This window comes from Heteronotia binoei, chromosome 14 (genome assembly GCF_032191835.1).
Source record: "Heteronotia binoei isolate CCM8104 ecotype False Entrance Well chromosome 14, APGP_CSIRO_Hbin_v1, whole genome shotgun sequence".
Classification (NCBI taxonomy): domain Eukaryota; kingdom Metazoa; phylum Chordata; class Lepidosauria; order Squamata; family Gekkonidae; genus Heteronotia; species Heteronotia binoei.
Window position 1 is genome coordinate 8,289,856 of NC_083236.1, and position 16,532 is coordinate 8,306,387.

The 16,532-nt window shown below is 45.0% G+C and overlaps 1 protein-coding gene across 1 annotated transcript in view; it reads left to right on the forward strand.

Moving 5' to 3' along the window:
• The window catches only part of ADCY2 (adenylate cyclase 2), a 218,435-nt gene that overhangs the window by 193,341 nt on the left and 8,562 nt on the right, over positions 1 to 16,532 (forward strand). The window contains exon 23 of the mRNA XM_060253774.1: positions 15,411 to 15,535. Within this exon, the coding sequence (XP_060109757.1) occupies positions 15,411 to 15,535 (125 nt within the window). The remainder of the gene's footprint in view (positions 1 to 15,410; positions 15,536 to 16,532) is intronic.

Genomic DNA, 16,532 nt, shown 5'->3' on the forward strand with positions numbered 1-16,532 from the left:
GGGGATCATAGAATTGGATGGGACCTCTAGGGTCATCTAGTCCAACCCCCTGCACAATGCAGGAAATTCACAAGTCCCTCCCCCTACACAAACACCCAATGACACCAGCTCCTAGCCTAGAAGGTGGTGAAAAAGAAAGGGGGGGGGGACTATCCAGGATCCCTGGCAAAACTGGCCTGGAGAAAAATTACTGCCTGACCCCAAAGTGCTGAATAGCATTTCACTGGCCATGTGAGAAGAAAGAACAAGAACTAAGAACTGCTGAAACCTCTCCTTCCCTCTTTCTAATGATCAGCTCAAGTTCACAGAGTCAAAATATGACCATCTAGTCTCTGTTTAAAAATCTCCGAAGGAGAGCCAACCGCATCCCAAGGAAGCCTGTTCCACTGAGGAACTGCTCTGTCAGGAAGTTCTTCCTAACGTTGAGCCAAAAACTCTCCTGATTTAATTTTAACCTGTTGGTACTGGTCCAACCTTCCGGGGCAACAGAAAAGAACTCCGCACCATCCTCTATATGACAGCCCTTAAAACAATAGAAGATGATGATCCTATCACCTCTCAGCCGCTTCCTCTCCAGGCTAAACATACTCAGCTCTTTCAACCTTTCCTCGTAGGACTTGGTCTCCAGACCCCTCACCATCTTCGTTGCCTTCCTCTGGACACCAGCTTGTCTATATCCTTCTTAAAATGTGGTGCTCCAAACTAAATACAATACTCTATGTAAGGTCTAACCAGAACAGAGTAAAGCAATACCATCACTTTGCATGATCTGGACACTATACTTTTGTTGATACAGCCCAAAATTGCATATGCCTTTTTAGCTACCTTATTCAGTATTAGTCCACTAATAGTCCAATAATACCCCTAGATTTTTTTACACAAACTGCAGTCAAGACAAGTCTCCTCCATCCTATAATGATTCATTTGATTTTTCCTACTTAAATGCAGAAAGTTACATTTATCCCAGTTAAAATTCATTTTATTGATTTTAGACTAGGTTTCCACCCTGTCAAGGTCATCCTGTATCCTGACTGCTGTCTTCTACTGTATTTGCAGCCCCACTCAATTTAGTATCATCTGCAGATTTCATAAGCATTCCCTCTATTACTTTATCCAAATCATTTATAAAGATATTAAACAAAACAGATCCCAGGACAAATCCTTGAGGCACTCCACTTTTCACTCCTCTCCAAGAGGATGAGGAACCATTCACAAGTACTCTTTGGATGCGACCTGTCAACCAGTTACATATCCACCTAACAGTAATAGGATATAAATCACATTTTACCAACTTGTCAATGAGAATTGTATGGGGAACCTTATAAAAAGCCTTACTGAAACTATGTCTACAGCATTCCCCTGATCCAGCAAGGTAGTAACTTTCTCAAAAAAGAAGATCAGGTTAGTTTGATATGACTTGTTCTTGAGAAACTCATGCTGGCTTTTATTAATCACATCCACACCCGTCTTTACTAAATACTCAAAGACTCACTGTTTGATTATTCTTCTAAAACTTTGCTGGGAATAGACGTCAAGCTGATGGGTCGGTAGTTACCCAGATCCTCCTTTTCCTCCTTCTTGGAGATGGGGACATTTGTCTGCCTCCAGTCTTCCAGCACCTCACCTGTTCTCTAAGGATTCTCAAAAATAATGGCCAGGGGCTCAGAAATTACATCTGCAAGTCCCTTTAGTACCCTTGGATGAATTTCACCTGGCCCCAAGGACTTGGTTTCATTGAAAGAAACTAGGTGTATGTACTAGCACAATGCCGATCCTAGGCTGCAGTAGCCTTCCCTCATCATGTGTTCTGTTTCTGTTATGCTAAGCACCTTTTTCCTCACAAGAGAAGACTGAGGAAAAGTAGGAATTGAGCAGTTCTGCCCTCTCTTCATAATCCGTTAAAATCTCACTTTCCTGTCCCCACAAGTGGACTACCATGTCCTTGCTGTGTTTCTTAATGTGAATATAACAAATTAACCCTTTTGTTGTTGTTGTTTTTAGCATCTCTCACTAGCCTCAGCTCATACTGAGCTTTAGCTTTCCTAACCTTCTCCACACACACACGCACATAGAAGCCTTTATTGGCATATATCAGATTATAAATAGATAAACAGATACAGAAATAACAAAATCAATCATATGCAGCTATACATTGGACAATCGATCGATTACCAAACTCAAGAATAAAGCAGCCTTTTCAATTATTTCAGATGACAAATCATTCAGAAGATGGCAAACCTTTACAGCGTTTGAGCAGCCTGTCATGTTGGATAAAATTGGATCCAGACACCTAAGCCATATAATATCATAGAGGGGACAGTAAAGAAGAATATGGGACAATGAGTAAACTTGTTTTAAGTTACATATACAAAGTCTTAATGAGAGTGAAATTTTTTATATCTACCATAGGTAACTGTTGATGGAATAGTATTGCATCTGAAAAGGGTAAATGCTCTATGCAATTTTGGAACATGGAGAGTTGATAAATAAGGCAAGTGACCAATAGTTAGGGAAATTCCAAAATTCAAAGGGGAGCAAGATGTAGTCGCAGCACTAAATAGTTTTTGCAATTCAGTATCTAAAATTCTGCGTTTAATTAGATAATATGCGTTTGTAAAAGGGAGCATATAGAGAGAGTTCATAGACACACCTAAGGTGATTATTTTTCTCTCTATGCAGGAAACCCATTTGGACGAGGGGGATCCAGACAGCATTTGATATAAATAGCTCCCACAATTAGCGGAATAGTGCACATGTAACCAATATTTAATTGATATAAGCTGTTGTCTAGTTTCTAACATATTGAGGCCTGTTTCTAGACAAAGAGTGGCATATGAGACACAGTGTGGTAAACCCATGATTTTCCTAACAAATTTGGACTGAACTCTTTCAATATCAGAATCAAAGGCACTAATCCAAGTTGGAATTACATACAATAACTGCGGGATTACTTTGGCTTTATAGATTTTTAAAGCCGCTGGAACAAACTGGTTGCCTCTATTTAAAAAAACCAGGAAATGGCTGCTGCACTAATGGCTGCTAAGTTGACTGTAGATTTATGGTGACATGACCAGGACATATTGTAGCTAAAATGGAGACCTAGGTATTTAAAATGCCTGACCTGTTCTCTTTCATTCCTGTCAAATAGCCGTTTGTGGATTTTACAAGACTTAGCAAAAACCAGTATCTTAGATTTTTCATAGTTCAGATGCAATTTGTTTTCTTGAAAAAAACAGAGACATCTGCTCAACAATCGTCTGAGCCCAACCCTTGTACGAGAAAAGAGTACTGTGTCATCTGCGTATAATAAGATGGGTACATGCAGAGAGCCCAATTTTGGGGAATGGCAGTCTGCTTCTGTTAATGCTGGCGCCAAATCATTGAGGAATAGATTGAATAAAAAAGGAGCAAGTATGCATCCTTGTTTAACTCCTTTTTTGAAGGGAATTTAAAGTGTTAGTTCACCAGTAGTTGAGGTTTTGATTTTGCAAGTGGTGGAGGGATGTAGAGTTATGATTAATTTGAGAAGTCTCTTATCAGTGCCCAGTTGATGCAGTTTAATTTATAGTCACTCTCTATCTACAGAATCGAATGCCCCTTTAAGATACAAAAAAGCTGTGTAAAGTTTGGAATTCCTAGGGGTACAGTATTTATTGGCCAGGTGCAGTAGAGTGATGCAGTAATCTACAGTAGATTTACCTTTAGTGAACCCGATTTGTTCAGGACCTAAGACTCTTTGCTGAGACATCCAAGAAGTTAATTTAGTTAATAGATGCTTGGCATATAGTTTGCCTATGATGGAAAGAAGGCTGATTTGCTTGTAATTAGAAGGAACTGTACAGACACCTTTCTTATGGATTGGAACTACGATTGCATTCTGCCGAGCATCAGGAATAAGGCCTGTTTGGTTAATCATGGTAAAAAGGGAAGCGAGGGGGACAGACCACCATTCTGGATCTAACTTTAGGAGCCCCGGGGGGATAATAATAATAGATTTTTTTTTAATAATAATAGATTTTATTTGTATCCCGCCCTCCCCGCCTAGGCGGCTCAGGGCGGCTAACAACATTTCATACATTTACATAAATAGGTAAAACTTTAAATTTAACAATTAAAAAATTAAACATAAAAACCCGTTAATAGAATTAAAATACATAATTTAAGTTAAGTTAAATGTGTCTGGCAGCAATAAAAATATTCTGGCGCTGGTTCTGCCAGTTTAAATAGTTCCATAATAGTATTATAGATGGCGGTTCCTTTATCCTTAGCGACTCAGCAGTCGATATCAGTGTAAGCTTGTCTGAAAAGGACGGTCTTGCAGGCCCTGCGGAACTGGCCAAGGTTCCGCAGGGCCCGCACTTCCTCCGGAAGCTGGTTCCACAGTGCAGGAGCCGCAACTGAAAAGGCCCGTGCTCTGGTGTTTTGGAGCTTGACCTCTCTCGGCCCGGGGATGGTCATTTTATTTTTTCCCATTGACCTCAGTGCCCTCTGGGGTTCATATGGGGAGAGACGGTCCCTTAGGTAGGCTGGTCCTCGGCCATATAGGGCTTTAAAGGTAATGACCAACACTTTGTACTGGACTCGGTAGGTAATTGGCAGCCAGTGCAGTCCACGCAGCCCCGGCCGTATGTGCTCCCATTTCGAGAGCCTTAATAGTAGCCTGGCCGACGCATTCTGCACCAGCTGCAGCTTCCGGGTCCGGCACAGAGGTAGCCCCAGGTAGAGGGCATTACAGTAGTCCAATCTTGAGGTGACCGTTGCATGGATCACTGTTGCGAGGTCGTGACGCTCCAGGAAGGGGGCCAGCTGCCTTGCCCGCTTCAGGTGGAAGAATGCTGACTTGGCAGTGGCTGCTATTTGGGCCTCCATTGATAATGAAGGCTCCAGTAAAACACCCAAACTCTTTACCTGGCACGCTGATTTCAATGGTGCGCCTTCGAAGGTTGGGAGAGCTATTTCCCCTCCTAGGGCGCCGCGACTCACACAAAGGACCTCTGTCTTCGCTGGGTTCAGCTTCAGCCCACTCAATCTGAGCCACGTCGCTACAGCCTGCAAGGCCCGATCTAGGTTCCCCGGGGTGGAGCCGGGCTGGCCGTCCATTAGTAGATAGAGCTGGGTGTCATCTGCATATTGATGGCAGCCCAGCCCAAACCTCCGGACAATCTGGGCAAGGGGGCGCATATAAATGTTAAACAGCATTGGGGAGAGAACTGCTCCACAATCAAGTGTGTGCCTCTGGGATCGCTCACCCCCAATAGCCACCCTTTGTCCCCGACTGGAGAGGAAGGAGGAAAGCCATTGCAAGGCCAACCCCCCAACCCCTATGTCGGCGAGGCGGCGCTTTAGCAGCTGATGGTCGACTGTGTCAAATGCCGCCGACAGGTCTAGTAGCATCAGTATCGCGGGCCGGGAGCTTTCCCAGTTTTCAGTTGGTTATTAATTCTGTTACTTCATCTGGGGTCACAGGTGGCCAAGCTGGTAAATCCTTATCATAAAAATCACATGGCTTAATGGTACTATCAATTATAGAGGCTCTAAGATCAGAAAAAGGTCTGAGGAAGTAGCTGAGATGCCTCCTGCGTAGAATGGTCATTCCAAACAATTTTAGGTAAGATTTCTGGCTCAGAGGTCAGGGAAACAGGTGAATGGAAAGGGGCAGCAAAAAGGCTACTTCTGAGTGTTAGGATCAAAGGCAGGTGGTCATTGATAACAAAATCCCGAATCTCAGAATTCAGAACACAAGTTTCCAAAAGAGGAGACAATAAAAAGTAATCAATTACACTATATCCTTTAACAGAAACAAAAGTAAATTTGCTGGCTTTAGGGAAACAGGCAAGTCCATTCAGCCGTTCTCTGTTGAACTGAAAACAAAATTTGGTAAGATGTAGGCCAGCTGAATTTATGTCGCAATCTTTAGACAATCTCTCTGAGGAAAAGAGACAGGAAAGGGCTTCAAGAGCTCTGAAAAATATCAGGTGGTCCCTACCTACTCTCGCATTAAAATCCCCAGCCAGAATAATTTCAGCAGAGGGAAATTTCCATTCTAATGTTCCCATAAAAACAAATATATGTTCCCAATGTTGTGAAAGGGCATGACTATCTAGGGTAAGGGATACATATAGATTAGCAATAATCAAAATGGAGCTTTCAAAAAAAAGTTTAACAGCTTGTTCAAAATAAGTATCAGATGGTAACATGGTATCGCTACAGTTTAATGATAAGGAAATAAGAATAGACAACCCAACTTGAAAATGACCTTTAGATTTGACTCTATAGGCTAGGAGAAAGAAGGAATTAAACCCTTCTAATTGGATCACATAATGAGACCATGTTTCCTGCAAAAGTATGATATCATCCTAACCTTCTCACTACAAGCACTGGTTATTTATTTATATTCATCCTTGGTTATCAGACCCTCCTTCCATTTCCTAAATGAGTCTTTTTTATTTCTCAAGTCCTTAGAAAGCTGTTTATGGAACCACCTTGGCTTCTTTAGGCTCCTCCCATTTTTTCCTTCTCATAGGAATTGTTTGTGATTGTGCCTTCAATATTTTGCTTTTAAGAAACTCCTACTCCTCTTGCACTCTCAGTTCTGAACTGCTGTGCTCAGATTCACATATTTCCTCACCTCCTTTCCATATAATATGACTCCTCCACCCGTCCTTATTTGTCTGTCCCTTTTAAATCAGTCGTATCCCTCAGTCCTAATATTCCAATTGTGAATGGTATCCCACCAAGTCGCAGTAATAGGTTATAGTTCATTCCTATATTAGGACTTCAAGTTCCTCCTGCTTGTTTCTCATACCCTGCATATTAATTAGAGACATCAGAATTCATGTTTTATACTCCCTGAGGTTTTCGTCTCTGTACTTAGCTACAAGTTAATGTTATTTAGCATATATGCCACTCCCTGCAAAACTATAGCCATCTTATCCCCAGTTATTGGCATTGTACTAAGCTTTTTTGGTCACAGGATTCTACCTAGCATAACTAAGTTTGTCAAAATTTGCTTTCCTGAAGTCCATCCTCTATGTCTAACTACCTACAGCTTGTCTCTTCCCCAAGATTGTAAATTCCAAATTCCAGAATTCCAGGGGGGCCACTACTTTCATCTTGTCAACCAGTTCTTCCCTGTTGATGAGAATCAAGTTCAAGATAGCAGTTCCCCTTGTTTCCTTCTACGCTTTCTGGAAAATGAAGTTGTCAGCAAGACAAATCAGGAATTTATTTGACGTTTTGTTTTTAGCAGAGTTGGACTTACAGCAGCTGTCCAGATAATTGAAATCGCCCATGAACACTGTGTTCTTCTCTTTGAGAACTTTATTTCCTCACAGGCATATACTTCCTTTACATAGAATGCAACTCCTCTGCCCTTCCTTATTTGTCTGTCCCTTTTAAATAAATTGTACCCCTCAATCCTAATATTCCAGTTGTGATTGTCATCCCACCAAGTTTCAGGAAGGTCTATTAGGTCATAGTTCCCTTCTTGTAGTAGGACTTCCAGTTCCTCCTGCTTGTTTCCCATACACAATTAGTGTAGAGACATTGGAATCCATGTTTTATGCTCCCTTAGGTTTTCATTTCTGTACTTAGCTGCGAGTTAATGTTACCTAGCATATGTGCCACTCCCTGCAAAACTTTAGCCTTCTGATCTCCATTTATTACTAGGCTTTGAATTTTTGTCTCACCCATATGATTTAGTTTAAACCCCTCCTTATTAGGGCTGCGAGGCTCTTACAGAAGACATTTTTCCTACCTTCTGTCAGACCCCAGAGTCAAGGAACGGGAAGTTGATTTAATCAGATGTTTAATCCAAGCATCTTAAGGCAATACAAGAAGTTGCTGAAACTGGGGTCTCGGTCTGAAGGCACCACCTATAAACCTTCGGTGCGCCGTTACCAATTCAAGCAAAGCGCGGCAAAAATTAGCGGGCACATTCGGCGGGCTTCCTACACTCCTCTTCCTCCCCCCTTCGTCCAGGTGTTCTATCTACTGGCTCTCCCGATCTCCTCCAGCGCGACCTTGGTTGCCATGCTAACAAGCTTCTAAGATAATATTGTGGGGATGCATCTCCTAGGCAAAAGTGAAAGCAAAGCAAAGCGGCAATGATACCGTTCAGATTGAAATGCAGACGGTTTCACTCATTAGTTACAAAAGTATTCAGGGTTACTGATATACATAGTCTGGTTAGTTTATGACAAGAGGATACAGTGCAGTAGACTCTTGACATTCTGCCCCCAGTTCAAAGCCCTTCCGTTCGGTTTGTCCACTGCACCTCGGGTGTTCACGAAGATGATGAGCGTTGTGGCTGCTCACCTCCGGCTTCAAGGGATAGTCGTCTTTCCATACATCGACGATTGGCTCCTTGTGGCGGAGTCGAAAGAGAGTTTGTCAGCCCATATCACCACCACTCTTCTTCACACCTTAGGTCTGCAGGTCAATTTGGAGAAGTCACATCTTACTCCATCGTGGACAGTTCAGTTCATAGGGGCTTTGCTGGATACGAACCTTTACCGCGCCTTTCTGCCTCAGCAGAGAGCGATGGACATCATCAATCTTGTCAAGCTTTTACAGAGTCAAAAGTGGGGCACAGCGCAGCAGCTGCAGTGGATGCTGGGGCTGATGGCGGCGACTACAAGTGTGCTGCTCTTTGCAAAGTTGAGGATGAGAGGCCTACAACTATGGTTTTTTCGTCAGTTTCGACCATTAAGAGACTCACCTTGGAAGAGGTTTGTAATTCCACCTGTGACACTCCGAACACTGCAGTGGTGGAAATCAAAGGACAACATTTGTCAGGGAGCTCCCTTCCACCTACCTGCAACAACAGTGACAAACACAAGAGATGTGTCTTTGTGGGGCTGAGGGGCTCACATGGACTCTCTGTGTGTGGGGATCCCTTGGCCTTCTCAATTGACTAATTGTCATATAAATTACCTGGAACTGCTGGCAGTTCACTTTGCTCTTCGGTCCTTCTGTCCCATGGTGGCGGGGAAGGTTGTTGCTCTGCTAACAGACAATACTACTGCCCTGTGTTACATCAACAGGCAGGGGGGACAGTCTCTTGACGGCTCTTTGTGCTGGAACTGTGGTCAGCGTGCCTGGAGTACGACATCTTTGTGAAGGCTGCGCACCTCCCAGGGGTGCTCAATCTGCAAGCAGACTCGCTAAGCAGGGGTGCAGCTTCCCCGCACGAGTGGGAGATACAGTGGCGCTTCCTTCAACCCATGTTTCACCTCTGGGGGTACCCTCAGGTGGATGTGTTTGCCACAGCCAGAAACCGGAAGTGTCCTCTGTCTTGTTCCAGAGGTGGCACGGATCCAGAGTTGTTGGGAAACGGTCTGCTGTTCCCGTGGGAAGGTTGGTTCCTATAACTGTTCCCACCTCTGCCACTGCTGACAAAAGTTGTCAATAAGATCGCAAGAGAGAGACCATGCTGCATCCTGGTGACTCCGTGGTGGCCTCAGCAGAACTGGTTCCCGGTCTTGCTCCAGCTGGCGAGGGGGGTCTTCTACCAGCTTCCGGCGGAACCAGACCTTCTGTCAGCTCAGGACGGTCATGTATTCCATCACAACGTGCCTCACCTGAAGCTGACAGCGTACTTCATCGACCCTATGAGTTCTCCAGCAGAGTCCAGCACGTTTTCCTGAACAGCAGGAAGCTGTCTACCCGTGCTTCCTATGATAGGAAGTGGCAGAAGTTTCTTCAGTTTTTAGTTGATCCTACAGTTTCACCCCAAAGGGTGGGGCTATTGGTGATTTTTGAATTTTTGTTATCTCTGGTGGATGCTGGCCTTGTTTTTTCTTCCATTAAAGTTTATTTGGCAGCAATATCTGCATTCCATGAGCTAGTTGAGGGGCATTCAGTTTTTGCGCACCCTCATTCTAAGAGATTTTTGAAGGGTTTGCTTAGGCTTCATCCTCCATCGAGATCACCCCCACAATTGTGGGATTTGACTTTAGTGTTGGACAGGCTGACTCGGCATCCTTTTGAGCCTATGGCCACATGCTCATTACAGCTTCTATCTTGGAAGACTGCTTTTTTGGTAGCCATCACATCAGCACGCCATGCAGTGGAGCTCACGGCTATGCATTGTGACTACCCATATCTAGTTTTTCAGGAAACTGGAGTATCGTTAGCTCCTGATATTTCTTTTCTCCCCAAGGTGGTTTCTCAGTTTCACCTTAACTTAGAAGTTTGGTTGCCCATGTTTTATCCTACACCTTTCTCGGATGAGGAGTGTAGGTGGCATGCTCTAGATGTTAAGCGTGCCTTATTGTTTTATTTGAGTCACTCCAAGAGTTTTTGTAAGGACCAGCATCTTTTTGTTTCTTATGCTGCTCCTAAGTTGGGTTCCAGAATCTCGTCTCAGCGGCTTTCAAATGGCTTACTGAGACTATTAAACTGTGTTATTTGTTGGCAATGAAGCCATTGCCTGGGCCCATTTGCGGACACTCTACAAGAGCGATGGCGACGTCGGTGGCATTCCTGAAAGACGTTTCCCTGACGGATGTGTGCAAGGCTGCCACCTGGTCCTCTCTGCAATCTTTTATGAAGCACTGGATGTGCATGCTCAGCAGAGGACTCGTCTGGGAGCTGCGGTGCTGGAAGCTGTCTCTTCTGGTTGACCGTCTTCCTGCCTCCAGGTATGTCTTGCTTGCTAATCTCCCAGACGCGGAAATAAATATCTCGGAGATTCAGTTTAGTAAAAATCCTCCCTTGGGACACCTCACTTAGCAAATCTCTTATAAGTAGGAGGGGATAGGCATTGCTCAAGGAAATCGCATTCAAACCCCTAAAATCCATTCAAAGGCTCAAGCTGCTGTCCTTTTTCTTTTGGAACAAAACGGGGGCAGCGTGGGGGGACTTGGCCAGCCTGCAGGTTCACTGCAGGTTCAGTTCTAGGAACTTTTGCAGCTCCTCCCGCTCTACTCTACTCATTGAGTACAGTTTGGCTTTGGGGAGGGGCTCCCCCTCTACTAATTCAACGGTGCAATCAGTATCTTGGTGTGGGGGTAGCTTGTCTTCTTCTTGGGCATCAAAGACCCCTTGTAGATCCTGGTATTCAGGGGGGGATGGAGGAGGTCTCCACTACTGTTAAGCACAGTCTCTCTACTTGTGGAGGAAGGTGGGGTCCCCATGCTTTGTCCCATCGGTGGTGGTTGCATTCCCTATCCTGAAAATGGATCGCGCTGCCGCTCCATTGCACAAACAGGTCATGATCCGCCAACCACTCCAAGCTAAGTATGGCCTGGAATTTGGCAGCCAGGGCAACCACAAACGACCGTGGTTCCCAGTGCTCCCCCACCCCGAGGGCGCAGGGCTCAGTACCTTCTGTACAGGGTTTCCCCCTCATCGCCCTTCCATCCATCTGTTCAAACACTAAGGGGCTGGATAGTGGGGCAGTCCTCGGCCCAAGTGCTTCTACAAGACTCAGGGAGATTAAGTCTCTAGAACACCCCGAGTCCAGTAAGGCTCTCACACAGGAGAAACGCTTAGTAACGGGGTTTGCCTATGTGATTGGAACATAATACAAAGTGTCCAAAAGTCTCACACGAACTGGCGCAGCTGTCATGTGGACCTGCTGTTGCACGCACTCCACAGCAGGTCATTGTCGTTTCCTGCCAGCTGGTCGTCGTCCTCTTCCCCGGACGCCTCAGTGGTTGGCTCGTGATACTGCAGGGCTACGGGGCTGGAATCTCCCAGTTTTTTCTTGGAACTTGCTTTTATAGGTGTTGAAGTAACAGGGCCCCATGGCTTACTGGGACACTAATTGGCGATGTGATGTTCGCCTCCGCATTTGAAGCACAGTTTGGCTTTGGCCCTCTGGTCTCTTTTGGCCTGAGATACTGCCGTCTCTGTCCCTCGCTTGGGAGGGGGGGGTTGGTTTGGAGGACTTCTCCTTCCCATTGCACTGGCCACCCCCATGTTGATTGCGGTGGAGGGCGATGATCTTGTGGCGGTCTTCCATCTCACAAGCCACTTGGATCCAATTTAATGAGCGTGTGGGGTTCTCCCGCCTTGAGAGCCTCCCCAAAGATGTTGGAGTTCAATCCTCTCTTGAACTGCTCCACCCTCGCCCCGTTGTCCCAACGGTGGACCTTGGAGTTGAGGGTGCAAAACTCGCTCGTGTACTCCCGCACTGTCTTCGCCCCCTGCCTCAGATCTTGGAATGCTGAAATGCCATTAGTTTCTTGTAGGGGGTCCTCAAAGTGGTGGAGCAGGGCTCTCAGGAGTTCCTGTGCTGAATTGAGGGCGGGGGAGCGGCTCTCGAACAGGATGACAAACCAGTCCGCTGTGGCCCCTTCTAGGCATCTGCCGATGTAGACCACCCTCGACTGTTCTGTCAGGAAGTTACGGGTCCACATGCTTAGGTGCCACCTCACCAGCACTATAAAATACGCTAGTTTTGCTGGGTCCCCATCGAATTTGGCTTCACTTACTCAGGGTCCCCCTGGGACCGGTGCAGGTTCCTCTGGTTGGGGTGGGGGAGGCAGAACGGGTTGTTCTCCCCCCGCTGGTGGCTCCCCTCCTGCGGGCAGTTCCCCCCACATGGGTGCACCTGCTGGGCACTCTGGGGGCCTGGCTGGAGCCTCTCTCAGTAAGTCTGCCAGTGGTAGCTGGCGAGGCAGCCCCCCTGCTACTTTTGCGGCGACATCCCGTAACTGGTAACTGAGACCTTGCATCTCTTGCACCAAATATGCATTCATGGCTAGCATCTCATATCGTAGCTGCGTGGTGAGTACTTCTTGCACCCACTCAGTCGAGCTGTCCCTGGATCCACTCCTCCGTGAGTGGTTCAGGCTGTCATCCTCGCCTTGGAAGCCCCACGGCCGGTAGGATCGTTGTAGGCCCGAGGTACAGAATCGGGAGGGAGCATCGCTGTGTAGATCTCCGATGATACTCTCCCGGAAATCAGTAGCTCCCCATTCTTTTCTCCTGACGGTGACTGTGGATGGAATCACCTTAGGCCCCTCTGGCTTGGGCTCCTCATCGCCTTTCGGAGTGGTCATGGTTGTGGTTGTTCCCGTGGCTTGGTCCTGCTCATCAGCCATGGTCAGGCAGCCCAGAATAATGGAGTTTCAGCAATATGTCAGACCCCAGAGTCAAGGAACACGCAGTTCATTTAATCAGATGTTTAATCCAAGCATCTTAAGGCAATACAAGAAGTTGCTGAAACTGGGGTCTCAGCCTGAAGGCACCACCGATATACCCTCGGTGTGCCGTTACCAATTCAAGCAAAGCGCAACAAAAATTAGCGGGCACATTCGGCGGGCTTCCTACACCCCTCTTCCTCCCCCCTTCGTCTAGGTGTTCTATCTACTGGCTCTCCTGATCTCCTCCAGCGCGACCTTGGTTGCCATGCTGACCGGCTTCTAAGATAATATTGTGAGGATGCATCCCCTAGGCAAAAGCAAAAGCAAAGCAAAGCGGCAATGATACAGTTCAGATTGGAATGCAGACGGTTTCACTCATCAGTTACGAAAGTGTTCAGGGTTACTGATCTGCATAGTCTGCATAGTTTATGCATAGTTTGCATAGTTTATGACAAGAGGATACAGTGCAGGGGTAGAGGTGCACACCATCTCCCAATAGAAGAGTTTCTATTCAGAAATATAATCCATGATCCAAAATCCAAACCTTTCCTGATGACACCATCTACATAGCAGTTTTCCATTTGATGCATTCTACTTTCAAAGAAAGACTTGTTCTTGAAAAACTCAGGTTGGCTCATAGTAGTCACAGCCGTCCTTTCTAAATGCTCAAGGACTGACTGAATATTTGTACTAAAACTTTTTCCAGGCATAGACATCAAGCTGACTAGTCAGTGCTTACCTGGATCCTCCTTTTCCCCCTTCTTGAAGATGGGGACATTTGCCTGCCTCCAGTCTTCCAGCACCTCATTTGTTCTCCAAGAATTCTCCAAAATAATGGCTAGAGGCTCAGAAATTATGTCCATAAGTTCTTCTAATACCCTTGGATGCAATTCATCTGGGAGAGGGAGGGAAAGCGGTGGAGGAAAGGGTCCCTCTAAATGTGTTTTGCTAGAAGCATGTGGGAGGGAGGGAGGGGAAGCTGTGCACACCTGAACTCTAAAAAGTAAAGTTGCTGCTTGGAGTTCAGGCGTGTAGGGTGCTGGTCACCTAACATGATTATGTCACTTCTGTGTAATATTGCATTGTGGACAACCCTGCCCCCCTTTAATGCCCCCCACCCCGGTCAACCCGACTTGGTTGGTGAATATTGCTGAAAAATTGTATTCTGAATTCGTTATGAACTTCTATGATATTATAACTAGTTTATTTCAGCCAGCACTTTTTTTCCACAGCACAGAGGTGTCAGTTCTATTTCACTGCTTCCTTCATTCGATTTCTTTCAATAAATAATCTTTCTGCATATATTCAGCAGACACACACTGTCATTTCCCACAAATACGCTGGACTTGGTTATCAGTAGAAAGCAAAGAAGGGGAATTTTCAACGCATCTATAACTAACAGAGGATCATAATTTCCAAGATTGTAATTTCCTTTTCACGATGCCAGATATTCTGCATGCTCCATGTTTCAGAAACATGAAATGTGAGCAAAGAATAAATTCATCTTATAAACACTTGTGAAATATTTGATGTTTAATACAAGATTCCTTTGAATTCACTTTGAGTATAGTCTAATGCTGATTCAGTCTTCCTGCCATTTCCCTTTTTGTGAATTAATATTGCTACCTTGTGGTGTATACTTGTAATATATACATTTATGTTTTCCGTCTAAGTATGAAGATGTAGAATAGTATTTTACCTTTCTCATTTAATATCTTCTTCTTAATACCATGCCGTGGAGGCGACCTTTGTTTTTGGTTTCAATTAGTGCCTATGGGACACACCGCTATTTAGCATAGTGTATATCGATGTGAGTTTTATGTATTTTTAGGTTTTTATGTATTTTATTGTATAATTATTAATGTATTTAAATTGAACTTTGTTAGCTTTTTTCTGTTGTAAGCCGCTCTGAGCCTGCCTGGGGAGGGCGGGATATAAATTGAATAAAATAAATAAATAAATAAATATTTTCATACAGAAATCTTTTCAGAAAACTGTAGGATGCTGTTAAATAAAACCACTGAACAAGCGTAGGAACAAGAAGGGAACCCTTACTTGAAAGAAATAGAGGCACCTTTAAGACCAACAAAGTCTGGGTTAACTATTCTGTGTTCAGTGCATACACACAAACGCTTATACCCAGAATTAAACTTTGTTGGTCTTAAAGGTGCCACTGGACCCGAGCTATTGTTTCAGACAAACATGGCCGCCCACCTGACTCTGCATTCATGAAAGAAACTATTTGATTTTATACATGGAACTTGATAGGTCACTTTGAGTAACAAAAGTAATTGAATTTGTTGTTTTCCCCCTCAGGTATTAACCATGGACCTGTCATTGCGGGTGTTATTGGGGCTCAGAAACCACAATATGACATCTGGGGCAACACTGTTAATGTGGCTAGCAGGATGGACAGCACCGGCGTCCTAGATAAAATCCAGGTACAGCTTTCTTTCCTGGTGAAATCCTTGCTACCAACACCTTCTGTGGGGTGCGATGACAAAGAGACAGCCCATATTTGTAGAGGAAAAAGGATTGAGGATGGAAGGCCAGTCAGGGGGCCTTTCAGTCACATCTGTAGCGGAAAATATTCAAATGATGGTAATATAAACAATGATATCTTGGTTTCTCAGCCAGCCTCATCAAACGTGAAGCTTGTAACCACCAAAGTCCTTAGCATACAGCTAACAGTTAAAACCCAGCAGTAGACCAAAATCCAGGATATTGCGCCAATGGAAAATTAGCTCACCAGATTTCTGGGTGAGAGAAAATAAATGTTTGGAGGTATTGTTTTTTTGGTTAACACACATAGAAGACTCCCTGCTAGGGGCTACACCTCAGCATAAAAAGCTGTTGCTTGCATTAGTCCTAATAACTGTACTTAGCCTAAAGATTAATATTGTTTGGGAATGGTTGGTATTTTATTGATCCCAAGAGATAACCCTTTTTTTGAGGTGCATATCATAACCTTTGGAACAAAATGTGGCCATCACTCATAGAATCATGGAGTTGGAAGAGACCTCCAGGGTCATCTTGTCCAACCCCTGCACAATTCTGGAAATTCACAACTACCTCCCTTCCATACCTCCAGGGACCCCTGCTCCATTCCCAGAAGATGGCAAAAAACTCTCCAGGGTCCCTTGCCAAACTGGCCTGGAGAAAAGTTGCTGATTGACCCCAGTGTGTTTCCCTGGGTGTGTAAGAAAGGGCCAAGAGAACTAAGCACTGATGCAGCCCTTCCTGCCTTCCCTCTCGTGATCTACCTAAATTCACAGAATCCCAAAATACAGAAAGACACTGTGGCTGCAATCAGATGTGCAGTTTTATCCAAGGTTGCTGCTGATCCCTAACAGCACATTCTGTCCTGTTTTCTGGAGCTGTCAGCATCCCCTGCTCACCTTTCTTTGAAATGGACCAATGAATGTCTGAGCCTTCCTG